The sequence below is a fragment of the Nematolebias whitei genome, chromosome 18 (genome assembly GCF_014905685.2).
Source record: "Nematolebias whitei isolate Nwh7 chromosome 18, NemWhi1, whole genome shotgun sequence".
Lineage (NCBI taxonomy): Eukaryota > Metazoa > Chordata > Actinopteri > Cyprinodontiformes > Rivulidae > Nematolebias > Nematolebias whitei.
The window spans coordinates 29105247-29122139 of record NC_056515.1 but is presented as its reverse complement, the minus strand read 5'-3'; the positions used below and the strand labels follow the sequence as shown (position 1 = coordinate 29122139).

General features: G+C 35.6%; 2 protein-coding genes across 2 annotated transcripts; one reads left to right on the top strand and one right to left on the bottom strand.

Annotated features, from left to right (window-relative positions):
* Positions 1-885: 885 nt before the first annotated feature.
* On the top strand, positions 886-2049 carry m17 (IL-6 subfamily cytokine M17). The gene is made up of 3 exons (XM_037692023.1): positions 886-961; positions 1314-1462; positions 1573-2049. The coding sequence occupies exons 1-3, from the start codon at positions 907-909 to the stop codon at positions 2047-2049; spliced, it is 681 nt and encodes a 226-aa protein (XP_037547951.1). The 5' UTR covers positions 886-906.
* A 9314-nt stretch (positions 2050-11363) lies between these two features.
* Positions 11364-16527, bottom strand: tescb (tescalcin b). The gene is made up of 8 exons (XM_037691828.1): positions 16320-16527; positions 14688-14757; positions 14382-14462; positions 12927-13066; positions 12774-12835; positions 12512-12619; positions 12375-12422; positions 11364-11441 (listed from the first exon to the last, which is right to left on the bottom strand). The coding sequence occupies exons 1-8, from the start codon at positions 16450-16452 to the stop codon at positions 11364-11366; spliced, it is 720 nt and encodes a 239-aa protein (XP_037547756.1). The 5' UTR covers positions 16453-16527.
* Between the last annotated feature and the right edge of the window lie 366 nt (positions 16528-16893).

The window sequence follows — 16893 nt, the reverse complement described above, 5'->3', positions numbered from 1 at the left end:
GTAGTGCTCACAGTATGTGCTAAGGATGATGCTCAGCTCCCACCACATCAAAGTTTAGCTTAATATCTGTTCAAATGGCTGAGTTATAGCTCATAACTCACACCTGGCTGTGTCGGCCATCTTGAATTGTGTTGACTCTGAGTGCAATTTGTTGTAAAAGTACATGCACTGATTGAAAGTTTATTTAAAGCCAATTATTTTTTGTTAACAGACAAAGTTTAATTCTATTGCTAACAGCAAAGTTCTACAAACGGAGTGGTTGATGAGATATTTTACTAACAGTATGAACAACTCACAGTTTCACGCTGCTTTTTGTCTTCGGCGGCGCGCGAAAACGAACATGAGAAATATTTCTGTAAAAAAAAAAATTTAAGCTTGCTTTTACATCTTCCAATTAAATTCTCATTTTCTTGCTTTTGCTCTGTAGAGGGAGCTGGAAATCCTCTTGTCTTGAGCAACCTTTGCTTTGGAGCTCCCTCTGCAGCAAAAGTGAGAAGGTGTGAAAAAGAAAGGATTATTTTTTGCATCAAAAACCAGTTTGACCACAGCCCTAAACTGCTCCTGTGGATGTCTGACATGCATTTCTTCTGAAGTGATGTACATTTAAGATTGGTGTGCGTTTTCGATGCAAAACACAAGTTATGCTTTAATGTTTGCACCACCTGTCATGTGTCCAGTGGTAGGTTTACGCCCCAACATGTCTGAGCAGAAAGGTGACTTCAGTGATAAAAAAAAAAAAGATGCACATCTTGAAGAGAGGAGAAGAAATTCAGGGAAATTTGGTTGCATCACAGAGCACGTCATTTCCTCCCTATGACAAATATGTGGTTTCTGTTTTTTAAAGAAGTTTTAAAGGAGCGTGATTATGACAAGTCCACACAATTTGACTGTGAGAAGCAGAGGAGAATGAATGGTCATGTAAAGAAAATGCATTTTCAACAATTTCTGGAAACAGCAGCAAGTAAGTCTCATTGCAATTATTGAAGTACATCTTTGAAAAGAGCATGAACTATTCCTGTATTTTTCTTTATTTAGTACTGTTGTAGATTATTTTTAGGGACTTTAGGGAAACTAAATGAAGTTTGTAGTTTCCTGCATGAGTGAAGCAGCTTGTTTAATGTTAATTGAATTTGAGCATAGTGTAATTAAATTAAATTATAAAACACCACCAGGTAGCCTTTTGGTCCCCTAGTCTGCGCGCTTTGTATGAGGAAGAGGTCGCTTTGGCTGGTTTTGTTGCACTTTTGGTTTTGAGAATGAACTTCTCTCTAACATGAGGTATTACCGTTACTGACCATTTCTGGTTTCTTCAGCGTTACTCTACTTCCTGCTGCTTCTGCCTGCTAATTCAACAAGAGGTGTGGCGGCAAGCCGAAACCATCATTGCGGGAAGGATCTGCAACCGACTATGAAGCTCACCAAACTCATCCAAAAGAAAACTGCTAATCTAACCAAAGAATATGTGAGTAGACCCATAAAACTGCCTGAACTCTTATGCGTTTGCCTAATATTTCACACATACAAAGAAAAGCACTCCAATATTTGAACTGAACAGTGTCGATCTTTTTGCAGATAGCTTCTCAAGGCGATGGTTTCCAGCAAGATTTCTGCAAGGCTTCAATGAGCGGCATCCCTGACCCCAACATCTCCGGGCTGGAGCCCTCAGAGAGGATAGCGAGCATCCACACACAACTCCAAGCCTTCCTCCCTCATTTGAAGCAAGTGCAGGAGCAGCAAGGAAACTTACAACCCCCCAAGAGCCAGCTTGTGGATCAGCTCGGCAGGGTTACAAAACAAAGTGGGATGCTAGCTAATCGTGTGGAGGCTTTTTATAAAAGCCTCTTCCCAAACCGGCCGCTACCAGATCCATCAGGTGGACCGACAACACTACCCTCACCGCAAAACGTCTTCCAGCAGAAGGTCTACGGCTGCGTGGTCCTGACCACCTACAAGAAGCTCCTGTCGAACATTCTGAACGAGCGAAAGACTCTGAAAAGCAAAGTCTGCAGAACGAGAAAGCAAACGAATGCAATGAACTTCTATAGATGACCTGAGGCTGGCCTTAGGCTGCACGTTCCTGCAGCACTTTACACATTCAGCTGATGAAAGACTTAAAGAGAAAAATGTATGAAGGTGGCAGGTACATCACTATTATGGAGCGTATTTATGATATTTATTATTTATTTCCTTGAGTGTTTCTAGTAGGAGAGAGGTCGTCTTCATGCAAGTTATTCAGTTTGTGTTTTCTCAGGTTCTTTGACGTGATTTGAAATTTCCTTCGTTGTATTGCGTCCGGTTGCATTAAAGAGAATCTGGAAGGAAACATGCAACACGGTCTTATGCGTTTGTTGCGCCCTGATGAAATAAAGACACGGTCATGCAACTTTTCACAAGTCTTTTATTTTTAACAAGCTTAAGAAATGTATCATGTGCTGTTTTCCACACCGAATCCTTCCATCAAGAGAGAAATCAGGAAGCTGCTGAGACGCTGACTGTGTGATATCAACTCTGAGTGACGCATGCGTTCAACACCCAGCTGCATCAGATTGGAAAGATTTCCTGTCTGGTCAGTCACAAGGTGTGTGTGTGTGTGTGTGTGTGTTTGTGTAGGGGTCAGATAACCGTAAAATATAGTTTGAACACCTGCATCGTTATATAGATGGACACAGTAGGGTGGGAAAAATGGAAATTCACTTGACATCCTCGATGTAGAGTTATCTGGCCACAGACAAACCATGAAGCCATGTCAGCAATATATAACGAGAGATTTCCACTGAAATGAAGCAATTTTAGTCAAACTTTCCTCACATCACAAGCCTTCAGGAAACTAGAAGTAGATGGGGGATTTATTCTAGGTCATGATTCAAGTTCCCTGTTTAGAACGTTGTTTTATTTAAAGCTCCAACGCAGAGGGCACATTAGGGCAACAGCTATTTTGTCTGGATTATTGTTTTAAATCAAACTTTAGAAATGAAGTTAGTTTTCAGTGTAAAACACCTGATTTATTTATTTGTTTATTTTAGATTAAAGCACCATACAACATTGATTCAGTTCATTTAAGTTTGGCTTTCTCCTCAGGTCTCACATTTCAATCCACTTAAGGTCTGGACTTTGACAATTACAGAATCACAATTCTCCTTTTCTGATCTGTTGTGTTTGGGTCCAGTTATTGTGTTTAGTCCAATCTTCAGCTGTAAGCGATGGTCACAGTTGTCTCTATACGAGTTCATGGCTGTAACTGCGAGATGCACAGGTCCCATGGCTGCAAATCATCACCCTTCCACCACCGTGCTTGACAGTTTATGCAAGGTATTTGACCCGATACGCTCTGGTTTTTGCAAAACATGTTGCTGTACATTATTACCAAACATCTCTACTTTTAACATATTAAGTATATTTGATCCCCAAGTTAGACTGACAAGACACGGATGTAAAAAACAAGAAAGAAAAAAAGTGATTTATTTACAATAGTGCAGGGAATGCTCTGGAAAGTTCTGGGCTGGAAGGGAAAAGAGGACAAGGCGAGTATGGATAGATTTGCCTTCTTGAAAAATAGAAACTGTACATGATAATTTCTTACTTCTGGTTAGTTTTACAGGTTGTGCTGGAGAGGAGGGAGAAATGTGATCGAAAAGGGATGAGTATTGTTGGTGAGGGGGAGAGGTTGAAGGAGCTCGGTAGTTTTTGATCCAGTTACAGGGCAAGGTCACAAGGAGCAAGGACATCTCAGAAGACTTCAGAGGAGCAGGACTTTAACGGACACAGGACACTCACAAGGTTAGTCAAAGTTTTGTTTCACAAGGAATAGGTTTTTACCATCATGTAAGTTACCTGAAGGTATCATGTCCAGCCTCAAACAAATGTCTGACCAGAGTTTAAGTACTCAACAAAGCAGTCTTCCAAATCAGGTGCAGGTGTGGAATGGTGGAGGATTGCAATGCTCAGCAGCTGTGAGGAAAGTGGTTATCAGGACAGTTAAAATAACTACGTTTAGAGAAAGAAGTAGAAGGAGGAACAATCACACCGGGACTCGGGAGAGAGCGGAGTGGTGACGTGGCTCGAAAAACAAACAAACAAATATATAGAAACATATCGCATTTGGAAAAGGCGGATTTGGGCATAAACTGGTATGTGAATGGTTCGGATGGAGGTGGAGATGGGAGGTGAGGAGGACATGGATTTTGAGGGGTGGACACCAGTGGGGAGAGGGAAAGGGAGAGGATGTGGAAGAAATAAAATAGATGAAGGAAAGGGAATAAGTGATACTCAAGGTAGTAAACGAGAACTGGAAGGGAGTAGTTCAGAAGAAGAAAGGACAGTTAGAAGGAAAGTTGTGAGGGAGGAATTTAAAATGATATTAAAACTTAAGAATGAAGAAGAACAAGATAACATCAGCCCCATTGTGGTGTCAAGAGAAATAAAAAAGAAAATTGGAGATGTTGAAATGGTAAAGATTTTGAGAGATGGAAACCTATTAGTAGTTTGTAAAAATGAAGAACAAAAGAATAAGGCTTTAAATGTGGATAATATTTGCAAAAAAAACTGTGTTGGAGAAGAAAATCATGGGAGAAAACAAAAAAATTAGAGGAGTGATTTATGGAATCCCTCTGGAAGAAGATCTTGATAAAATTAAGAGAAGTATTGTAGGTGGAAAAGTGAATACTTTGAAAAGATTATCAAAAACAATGAATGGAGAAAAAGTAGGAAGTTTGTCAATTCTCATTGAATTTGAAGGAATGGAGTTGCCAAAAAACATCAAAATAGGATATATTAATTTTCAGGTCAGACCCTATATCCCTCCACCACTCCGGTGTTTCAAATGCCAAAGGTATGGACACATAGCAGCAGTATGTAAAGGGAAACAGAGATGTCCAAAATGTGGTGAAGACCACAGATTTGAAGAATGTAAAGAAGAAGCACAAGAAAAATGTTGTAACTGTGGAGGGAAACATAGAGTTACGTATGGAGGATGTGAAGTAAGGAAGAAGGCAAAAGAAATCGTGCAGGTTAAAATGACTAAAAACATAAGCTATGCAGAAGCAGTTCAAAACGTGAAGGAACAGAAAACGAGAGAGATTGAACAAACAACGAGTCAAATTCTACAGCAAAGCAAAGCACAGTCCGAAGAAAATATTACAATATCAGTAGAAAAACTAATACTATTCGTAGCATATGTTATCAACTGCACTGACCAAGCCAAGCACAAAACTGAGAAGATCAAAATAATAGTGAGAGGAGCTGAAAAGTTCTTGGGGTTTAAAGAAGGATCATGGGAGAACATAAACAAAAAGTTGGAGGTAAATGGGAGACCAGGACCAGAAGGTGAAAATAGTACATGTTAATATTACAATGGAATGCAAGAAGTTTAATTGCTAACGGACAGGAACTTAAAGGTTATATTGACAGTCTTGAAGAACAACCAGAAATTATTTGTGTTCAGGAAACATGGTTAAAAACAACATTAGATTTTGTGATTAAAGGATATGATAGTGTAAGAAGAGATCGACAGGAGGGAAGTGGAGGAGGATGTGGAATATTTATAAAGCAAGTGATACAATATCAGGTTTTAGGGAAAGGGAAAGAACTATAAGAACAGGGATGGAATCCGTTATTGATTTAACAATTGTCTCAAATGTTTTAGCTGGTATTTGTGAGTGGTTCATTGATAAAAATTCAACAATAGGTAGTGATCACTATCCCATTACAATAAGAGTAGGATTAACTTTAAATAATAAGAATATAAAACTCGGAAAGAAATTTAACTTTAATAAGGCAGATTGGATTAAATTTAGATATTTAGAGTCAAATAAACTTAGAAAATGTAGATATGAGAATGGATATAAATGATGTAAACTTAAACATTTGTAAGATAATAATAGAAGCAGCAGATCATTCAATAAAGAAAGGAGAGCGTAAAAATGATAAGAAAATGGTACCATGGTGAACAAATGAATGTAAAGAAGCAATAAAGTTAAGAAATAAAGCATTTAAGGTACTAAAAGGTAATCCAATTTATAATAATTTAATTGATTATAAAAGAAAACAAGCAATGGTAAGGAGAACTATTAAGAATGCAAAAAGAGAATATTGGAGAAATTTTTGTAGTACAATAAGGAAAGAAACAAAAATTGGAAAAATTTGGAAAATAATTAAAAGAATGAATGGCATAAAGAGAGAGTTTGAATATCCCATATTAAAAATAGATAATACAAATATAATAAGAGATGAAGATAAAATTGAAATATTGGCAAGAACATTTAGTAAGATTCATAGTTCAAATAATATTAGTGAAGAGGGAGGAAAAGGAAGAGAAAATACAAAACTTAAATATAAAGATTTATTACAGAGTGTTGAAGAAACAAATAATTTGTTGAATGCTGAGTTTACAAAAGCCGAATTGAATTATGCACTTAAAAATACAAAAAATACAGCACCAGGTAAAGATCAAATTTGTTATAGAATGATAAGTCAACTCAGTGAAAAATCTAAAGATATAATATTACAATTATATAATAAAATTTGGGAGGAGGGAAAATTACCGCAGAACTGGAAGGAATCAATTATAGTACCAATAGCTAAACCAGGAAAAGATAACTCAAACCCAGAAAACTACAGACCAATAGCTTTAACATCAAATCTATGTAAAATAATGGAAAAAATGATTAATAATAGACTAGTATATTATTTAAATAATAAAGGGTATATGTCTAAATATCAAAGTGGTTTCCAAAAAGGGAGGAGTACTAATGATCCAATGCTATGTCTAGAGCACGAAATTAGAAGAGCACAAGTAAATAAAGAAAGTGTAGTGGCAGTATTTTTCGATATAGAAAAAGCATATATGATGTGGGTTGAGGGATTATTAATTAAATTATACAAGTCGGGCATTAAAGGGAAAATGTTTAAATGGATTAAGGACCTTTTAACAAATAGGAAAATACAAGTTAGAATTGGTGACGTAATCTCAGGAAAATATATAGTAGAAAATGGAACTCCGCAGGGGAGTATTATTAGTCCATTATTGTTCTCAATTATGATAAATGATGTATTTAAAGATACTGGAAAAGAAATGGGTTGTTCACTTTTTGCAGATGACGGAGCTGTTTGGAAAAGAGGGAAAAACATAGTTTTTATTGTTAAAAAATTACAAGAGGTTATTATTAAAATAGAGAAATGGGCGTTGCAATGGGGATTTAAGTTTTCAGTTGAAAAAACAAAAATAATGATATTTACTCAGAAAAAAATAAACAAGGAAATAAAATTAAAATTATATAATCAAGAATTAGAGCAAGTAAAGTGTATAAAATATTTAGGGCTATGGTTTGATGAAAAATTAAAATGGAATATACATATTCAAAAAGTTGTTGATAAATGTAAGAAAATTTTAAATATTTTGAGGCGCTTGGCTGGCAGTGACTGGGGAGCAGATAGGCAATCATTAAAACAGATTTACACAGGTATGATAAGATCTAACATAGACTTTGGTTGTTTAGTTTATGGTTCAGCAGCTAAAACACATCTGGATAAATTAGACAGTATTCAGCATCAGGCATTAAGATTATGTACCGGAGCATTTAAAACCACACCAACGGCAGCAATAGAGGTAGAAATGGGAGAAATGCCGTTGGATTTAAGAAGAACAAAATTAGAAAAAAATTATTGGTTAAATTTACAAGGCAATAACCTTGAGCATCCAACTTGGGAAATTTTAAATCCATGTTGGGAAAAAAACAAGAAAGAAATGAGGAGTTTTGGGTGGACAATTGAAAATAAAATAAAAGAATTTAAAATGAATAGTTTAGAAATTAGTCAAACAACACCAACATCAATAATTCCACCTTGGATACTACCAGAAGCAAAAGTAGATATGTCAATAATGGAAAAGAAACAAGACAAATCTCACATTGTAGATAGTTATTCAGTACAATTATATTTAAACAATTATTATCAATATATTCAAATCTACACAGATGCATCAAAAATAACTGAAAAAATAGGAATAGCTTTTGTAGTACCAGAATTCAATATAAAAATAGGAAAACGAATTACAGATGGATTATCAGTATACACAGGAGAAATGTTGGCAATATTATTAGCTTTACAGTGGGTGGAAGACATAAAACCATTAAAAACAATAATATGTCAGATTCAGGCTCTGCATTATTAAGTTTAAAATATAATCATTCAGATAGTAGGACGGACATTTTATTAGAAATACTTCATACATTATTCAGAATACAAAATATGGGTTTAATAGTTATATTTGTGTGGGTTCCAGCACATATTGGATAAAATGGCAAAGAGGGCAATTCAGAATAATATTAGTTTTACAGTTAAAACAAGTAAATCAGAGGGGAAGAGTATTGTTCAACAAAAACTGATGAAAGAATGGCAAAAAAGGTGGGATGAAGGAAAAACAGGAAGATGGTTTTATAAAATTCAGAAGATTGTAGGGGGAAGAAGAAATGGAAGAAGAAATAGAAAGGAGGAAAGAGTGATAACAAGGTTGAGACTTGGACATACAGGACTTAATTATACACTTTTTAAAATCCAAAAGCATAATACTGGCAAATGTGATCACTGTGGAAAATATGAAACAATAGAACATGTAATATTAGAATGTCGTAAATATGAAAAAGAGAGAAGATATATGAGGAGAGAGATTGAAAGTATAAAGGAAAAGGTTAATTTATTAGATATTTTGAGGAAGAATTTGGGGAGTAAACATATACAAATAGTTGTTCGATTTTTAAAGAAAACAAAATTATTTCATAGAATTTGATTATAGTAGGAGTGTTTGTGAAAGCGACAGAAATAGATATAGACAAATAGCCCATCTCGAACCACACTCGATACCAGTAAGTGGCGGTAATGCTACTAACAGTTTGTTGCCAACCGCCAGTAAAACCAACAAGAAGAAGAAGAAAGAAGTAGAAGAGAGGAGGTGATACTTATGAGATTGAGGGTAGGACACACATTAATTAATGACACAATGTTCATGATGGGGAAAAGAAATAACAATAGATGCGAGGAATGTGGGGAAACAGAAAGTGTGGAACATGTATTGATGGAATGCGTTAAATATACGGAAGAAAGGGAGAGACTGAAAAGAAAAGTCAAAGATACAGGGAGAGCTTGGAGTTTAGGAGGGATTTTAGGAAATGAAGGGGAGAAGGATAAGATAAAAGATGTCAGAAAAGCGTTGGTTACATACTTGAAAAACATTAATATAAAAAGCAGAATTTAGGGACAGAGGTTATGAGTTGCACACTCTTGCTCAGTAGGTGGCGGTATGCACCTGAAAGTTGTTTGCAATCCGCCAATAAATTAAAAGAAGAAGAAGAAGAAGAAGTGGTTATCTGGAAATCTATGAATTCACAACTTTGGTCTCGTTTGTCCAAAAGATGTTGTTAGTAAACTCAATCAGAATTAACTCTACAAACTAAAATGTTAACATTTATTTTTTTTTAGAGAAAGGACAGTCTTAGAGCCCTCTCAAACAAGCCTTGTTCATTTGTTTTCTACATGTACTGTCCTGAACTTTAACTTACCGAGTTCTGTAGAGTCTGAAATGTACAACACCAAACTTTTTGTAGCTGCTGTAACAAAATCACCGCACATCCTGTAACAACACATTAGAAAACAAACCAGAAGATGTTCTCACAAAGAACTACTCACTAAAACTGTGTTTTATTTAGGCAGCCACCTATTTTATTCATCCACTTTTTCCTTTTTGTGTCAAGGGGCAGCTGGTGCCCATGTCCAGCAGTCACTGAGTGGCGAGGTACACCTTGGACAGGTTGCACGTCCATCACAGACAGCTTTGAAAAAACTGATGTAAACTGAATCATCACTCTAAAAGTTAATATTTTAAGCAGCTTATTATGATGAACCGCAGTTAAGTTCAAAACACAATATTTTTTAAAGACAAACCTAATAGATTTAAAGATTTGTTAACTTGCTGTTTTCTGGTTGATTCTGTAAGGAGCAGCATTTTTCCAGAGAGTGAAACAAACACCTGACGTGATATAAAATGATCGCCAGATAAATGTGTCGCCTTTTGTCTCCTTATAATGGCATCAATTACATCAGTGAGCCACATGAATGAGTTTTATTTTACAGAACAGAACAGGATGTAAAACATGCACACAGTTACAAAACAAGATGGTGGAATAAAGCAAATTCATGAAAAATAAGTCATGCTTGTTGAAAACCCTTACATAGTGCTATATTATTAAAAATATCTGTTGTCATTGAAGCATCAATATGTTGAAGTTTAAAATTATTTGTTTTGACCTGTAGGGGGCAGTATATTCCATTAAATACTTTCATGACGTAACCAAAATAAAATGGCATTATATAAAATAATGAAAAGTCTCACATTTCTGACGTTTAGTTCTCGTTTTTAAATAATTTCAGATGTTTTAGCTTTTCCTTGATTGTGACAGTGAAGCTCAAGATGTATGAATAAAAGGAAGACGAGGATGACAACATGCCCAGTCATTGTGGTTATAGAATTTGGTATAAAGTTCATTTACTTACTTCCCTTTTTTGACTTTCATTTTGTTTTCCCTTATTTGTTTTCCACTTTCTTAAGATAGTATGAAACTCACCATTATTGTTTGCTAACACTTTTATTTCATGGTCTGAAATAATAATAATATTAATAATAATTTGCTGCCAAGTTTGTCTTTTTCTTTGAAGCTGATGAGGAATTATTTCCATTAGTCATTCTTTTTCATCAGTATGACGACTTTACTGATTAACATCTACATCATCCGTCCAAATGGTGTTAATCATGTAGTTGGGCTTCCCTTCTAACCACCGCATTTAACTCTGATGGATAAAAATAATCATCTGGTGTGAAACTACAATAGTTTGCCACATCATCTACACAAATTTGGAGCAAACGAGTTTAGCCTTGAAGAATTTACAGTGACGTTATTTCCTTTTTAATAAGAAGTGGACCAACTGAAGTCTGGTTTGCAGGTTCTTTTATTGTGCAAATGCAGGGTGCAGAGCATGCACAAAGTTCTGACGAAAAAAAATTATGGTCTTTGCAAAACTTTGTCATTGGTCTATGAAATTTATATTAATAACATCTATTCTTCAAGCATAAATGCACATGCACCGTAGTTTATACATTAATTCAGTGATAAACATTGCTTGCAAAAGAAAAAAAAACAGTTCCTGATATTTTCATGTTGCATGTTTCCTTTAGATTTGCATAGTTGCTGGAAGTTTAGCAAGGCCTAAAGTCAATGTCAACAACAAACTACAGAAAAACAAATGTTTAGATAATAAAGGCATAGCTGCAATTTCCGAGGCTTCCTAAAAGTGATTGCATATCTTACTGTCATGCCTCACTTACACAGGGTCATCGCGTCCATGTTTAAAAAGCGAATGCTCATTTTTGATTCAATCTCAAAGCCATCCAGCAGCTGCAAAACCCAGAAAAACAAAAGAAGCAGTTTTACATTATTTAAGTCTTTTCAAATCTTTAAATCTTGTCCGATATCTAGTATAATGATTTACTAAAACACAATTTAAAGTATGGCACAATGCTAAGGGTTTCAAACATCCTTGTTGTTATTTTATGTTTTTGTAATGTGGTCTTGATCAGCAGTTCTGAATGTTTTTCCAAGTGTTTCTTTGGACTCGGCTGCTTTTTTAACTCATTTTCTATCCAGAACTTTTATTTCACTGTGACACCATATGGTTCATATGGTTATGGGTAACACCATTCTGGTATTGTTGCACCATCTTTCTGCGCAACAACGGTGGAATTGGTGATCCTCTTACCATCTTAGCTTCTGAGAGACTCTTACACGCTGAGAAGCTCTTTTTATACCCAATCATGTTGTCAATTGACCTAATTAGTGTTACTTGGTCTTCCAGCTGTTCATTATATGCTCAATTTCCTTTTTCCAGCCACTTATTGCTACTTGTCCCAACTTTTTTGGGAGTTGTTGACATTGTGAAATTTTGAATCAACATATATTTCCTTTAAAATGTTACATTTACTCAGATTAAACTTTTGATCTGTCATCTATGTTATATTATGAATAAAATATTGACATTTGCCATCTCCACATCATTGCATTCAGTTTTTATTCACAATTTGTTTAGTGTCCCAATTTTTTTGGAATCCGGTTTTTAGATCTAGGAAAAAAATATCGCTATTGGTATCGGTTATCGGCCAAATAATTTTTAACATATATGCATATTGGATATCGGCCAAAAATCTAAGATCGTGCAACCCTAAGTCAGACACTGAAAAATAGTGAAAAAGTCTATATACTTCATACTATATTTAACTCTGTGTAAACTATAATATTAAATATTTGGTCAAATTATGCATTCTGTGTACTGACCTTGAGAAAATGTTCGAATGTGATTCCTTCATAAAATTCGTCAGGTTCCTGTGTGGCAGGGAGAAAACATTTCTGAGTCAGTCCAGACAATGAATGAATTAAACTTATTTTTATTAAGAGACAGCAGGTTTGAATACCATGTGACCCACTGAAACACTGGCCACTTCCAGCATGGCTGCGTCAGCAATGCTTTTGGCCGTTTCCTTCCCCAGAGCTCCACTGCGAGACAAAAGCTCCTCCACCACCTGGATGGATGTGAACAACAACTGAACTAAAACGCTTTAAGGGTTTAAAGGCTTAAATCACAGATTTCCTAAAAATGATTAATGGGACAGAGCCTCTGAGCTGCAAAATATTTATGTTTTAAAAACATGAACGCTTTGTCTTTTCCAAGCTCACATGTCTGTACTCTTCAAGCGTTATGGTCCCATCGTTGTCTGTGTCGTGCATGTTGAATAAAACTGCAGGAACACACACAGATTTCCCGTTAAGGACAGTTGTTCAGCCACAGATAACATGAAACGTGTTCATGGAATTGATTTTGAGACACACATCGGAGTTTGTCTCTCCGGACGTTCTCCCTCTGTTCCTCGGTCACGCGCTGGGACGGAGGCCTGAAATGAGACATGACCACCAGGAACGCCTCAAAGCCGATCTCATCAACTCTGCCCGCTCCACCTTCGGTGAAGTTTCTGCATAAACACACAGAAAAGACACCACAGTGAAAACATGCACTGCTGACTTCTGTAAAGTTTTTCCCCTAAAAGTTCACATGACTGTTTTGGGTGTTCTTTATTTTTTATGGCTATTATTCAAATTTCTTGACTTGTTTTGTTTAAATATAAAAATAAATTATTTCCATGTGCATCAAAACTTTTCAATTTCTGAAATTTACAATAAACTTAAACATGTAGAATGAAGAACAACTGTTGGACACGTTTGGAACTGCGCGCATGGTGGAACATAATACACGACTTACCACTGAATACTAATAATGTCATAATAATGGATGATTTCAATATTCATGTAAATGTTGAAAGTGATATCTTAAGCATAACCTTAATTTAATAGTCAATTGGTTTTACCCAACATGTCCACAAACCTACTCATTCTCATCATCACACTCTTGATCTGGTTCTGACATATGGGAAATGGAGATTCAGTGCAAGCTGCTGGCTTCCTTGAGATGACTTCTGCTGTGACTTGGCACTATATAAATAATCTGAATTGAATTGAATTAATAAAGACTTTTAATTAATCATTATAGAGTTGTGTTTTGTGAGTTAATAGATGATGTCCAACTTAATTAGAAACTAAAAGATCACATGTTTATGATTCAAAAGTCACACAAGTCTAAGTCAAAGTTCACTCAAATATTTAATTTTACTACAGATATTTGTGTTGTCAGTTCTCATAAGAATGCCTTGCTTAAAAACAGACAATCTTCAAGGATAGTTTGATTTCTCCAGACTCACTGGCCTCAAAAATACCAAATTAATATGGACATGTTCAGAAAATGTGTAGACCCCATAATAGGTTCAACCTTCTGTAAATCGAGAGGAGCATTTTAGCATCTTCAGTGTTTTTGCTTCATTAACAATTTTTTAATCAAGTTACCCAAGAACATTCCATTACAAAAGCTGGATTTTGAACTCCAAATTCTGGTCCCTAATACCCAGACAGATGTGAACATTTTTTTTTTATCCAACCACAGCACAGATCAGTGCCCCCTCTCTACTTTGCTTAATCCTAAATGACATCTAGCCCAGAAAACATGACAATTGACAGTCTTTTTCAAAAGTTCTCCTTGGTAAGCTTAAGATTTCTATAAAACAGTGTCCGTTTGTGATGCAAACAGTTCAGAAATGCAATCAGTGCTCCTCATCAGCATCTGATTTGTTGTCTCAATAAACCAATAGACTTTTGGTTGCATTAAAAATTTCCAAACAAAGCCATGAGTATTTGTTATTTCAGAGTTATAGATAAAAAAGGGATTGACTACATTACCTTTTATCAAAGAAAGCCTCTATGATTTGTGCCCGGATCGGATTGCATGCTAGATCTGGGATCTCGTTGAAATGATGTCTCCTGCAAAGGGAAAAATACTTATATGTACATTGTGATGATATATGAGATACTAACTGTCACATTGTTATATGAGCAGAAATGAAGCCTGTTCAGTGGGTTAGAGTTCAACTGTAATGCTGATTTCCTTTAAATATTCTTTGTACAACAAGAAATGAAACAGAACACCTGCCACAGATTTTATTTCACACCTTTTAGTGGTTAAAAAATCTAAAAGGTTCAGCTTACCGTAAAATATCTTCATTGTGACTCAGCTGTTTGAATCTTTTGTGCAGGACTCCAATCTGCTCAAAAGAAACTAACAGGGAAAATGTCAAATAGAACAATACTTAATGGTATAAACTTGCAAAAAGTTAAATAAAATCAAGCCAAGTTGCATTAGATCACAGTCATGGGGGAACAAAAGTCTAACCTCAAGACACACCAGAACACACAACAGATTCTCTCATGTCATTTATTAAACAACACACACAGGTGTGCGTTAACACAGTGCCAAGATGGAAAGACATCAGCAATAACCACAGAGAAGCAAATATTGCTGCTTATCAAACTGGGAAGAGTTAAACACTTCCAAACTATTCAGAGTCCATTATTCTGTAGTCAGATTGCAATGTAAAATGTTAAATGTTCATGAGTGTCAATACGTACGGCTGGATTAAAAGGACAAAGTCTCTTTTAGTTTACACAGAACATGGCAGCACCATAAATCTGCATCTGAATGAACCACAAGATTTCTGCAACAATGTCCTATGAACAGATGTGGCTAAAGTAGAGATGTTTACCCACAATGCACAGCATCATGTTTGGTAAATACCAAAGTCAGAATATCAGCACCTCAAAACAGTTTTAATGCACAAGACCATTTAGGCCAGTTTTGCAGCAGCAGGACCTCGGCAACTCACAGTTATTGAGTCAATCATGAACTATCTGTAGACAAAATGTTTCTAGAGTTGAATATGAAGCTGTCTGTCCAACAAGCTGAAGCTCAAACTAAACTGTATCATGATGCAACAAGACAATGACCCTAAACACAGCAGCAAATCTAATGAATGTCTAAAATAAAAAGAACCAAAGTGTTGCAACCACTCAAAAGTACAGACCTCAGCTCGACTGAAATGTTCCAGAAACCTGAACAAAACGAAGCAATGTTGAAAAAATGGTGGGTCAAAATTGAATAATAATTTTAAAAAATAATAATTGTACTTCATTTTTATTCAACAAATAATAACAGTGGAATTTGTTGTGTGTTTTTGTACACCTGAGGTTAAATTTGAACAATTTTAGAAGCTGATGAAGACCAGAACATTTGTATCCTGTCCTGATAACTAAACACTTAAAAAATGAAGGTGGAAGGTGTCGACCTTTGGAGGGTGGATGTTTTTTTTTTAATTCCTGTGACTAACTTTAGTGAAGGTTTTCATGGCAGTGAATTTGTTTATTCATATCATATGCAAAGCTCTTTAGTTTCTGTGTCTACCACACTCAACTCATCTGAGGCTACAGGTTGTCAGAGCAAAACTATAAGGTCACATAAATAATAAAGCACCAATAAACATCTATTATTAACAACACACCTCTTCAAAGAGGAGGTACAGTTACACTTCCCTTAACTTTCACAGTAAATTATTTATAGCCACTGCGCCAAACAGACTGATTTATAGTCTGCATGGGTTTAGTTGCTCCTTAAAGACACAGTGACCTGTTTTTTTTTTTTGTTTTGTTTTAATAAGTAAAAACAGCTTTCTTCAAATATATTCCTTAATTACAGTTTGAATTAAATGTTATTTTTATTGCAAGTAGCTTTTGTAAACATGCTTTATCCTTATTTTAAATCCAAAACCACCAATAATGAGTACTTACAGCCAGTTTTTTCCACAAGATCAATATATTCTGGGCGTCCCTGAGAGGACTGTAGTGCTCCCATAGCTGCCAAAAAAGCCTCCTGTCTGAGTTTTGAAGAGACTAAAAAGAGCTGTGCTCCACAGAGGATCATGTTTCAGAATAATCCATGTCCGCACGACTTTTTGTTGTGTTAGAGTGTGCAGCTCGCACCTGTTTTCCTCCTCATCCTCTCTGCTCAAAGAGCAGGCCACTTCCGCAACAACCAGCCTGACGACACGTTTCAACATACAGGATGACACTTTATTCCTTTAGGGTTTTAGTCACAGCCTGCAACAGCTCACTGAGACTTGTTGCTTTAGTATATGTGAAGTGGAAAAACACACAGGCAGAAGGTTCTCAAGATTCAGTGTAACATGTGGTAATTACTGGATTAATTTCTACAAGTTTGATCATATAAGTCATCTGTTGTGTCTTTTAATCTATTGTAAGCCCTTAGGATATCCAAGATCACTTGGAGTGTTAAGAATAGGAATACAAGACATATCAAGTACAAATTTAATCAATAAATGCATGAAAAGGATAATTTTTTTTC

Bases quoted from the DNA above. Each gene is read 5' to 3' on its own strand.
- m17 (XM_037692023.1), top strand. From the start codon at position 907: ATGAATGGTCATGTAAAGAAAATGCATTTTCAACAATTTCTGGAAACA. The intron at 962-1,313 runs GTAAGTCTCATT...TGGTTTCTTCAG, and splicing joins ATTTCTGGAAACAGCAGCAA to CGTTACTCTACTTCCTGCTG. The intron at 1,463-1,572 runs GTGAGTAGACCC...ATCTTTTTGCAG, and splicing joins CTAATCTAACCAAAGAATAT to ATAGCTTCTCAAGGCGATGG.
- tescb (XM_037691828.1), bottom strand. From the start codon at position 16,452: ATGATCCTCTGTGGAGCACAGCTCTTTTTAGTCTCTTCAAAACTCAGA. The intron at 13,067-14,381 runs GTAATGTAGTCA...GTGTTTATGCAG, and splicing joins GAGGCTTTCTTTGATAAAAG to AAACTTCACCGAAGGTGGAG. The intron at 11,442-12,374 runs GTCAGTACACAG...TGGGTTTTGCAG, and splicing joins CATTCGAACATTTTCTCAAG to CTGCTGGATGGCTTTGAGAT.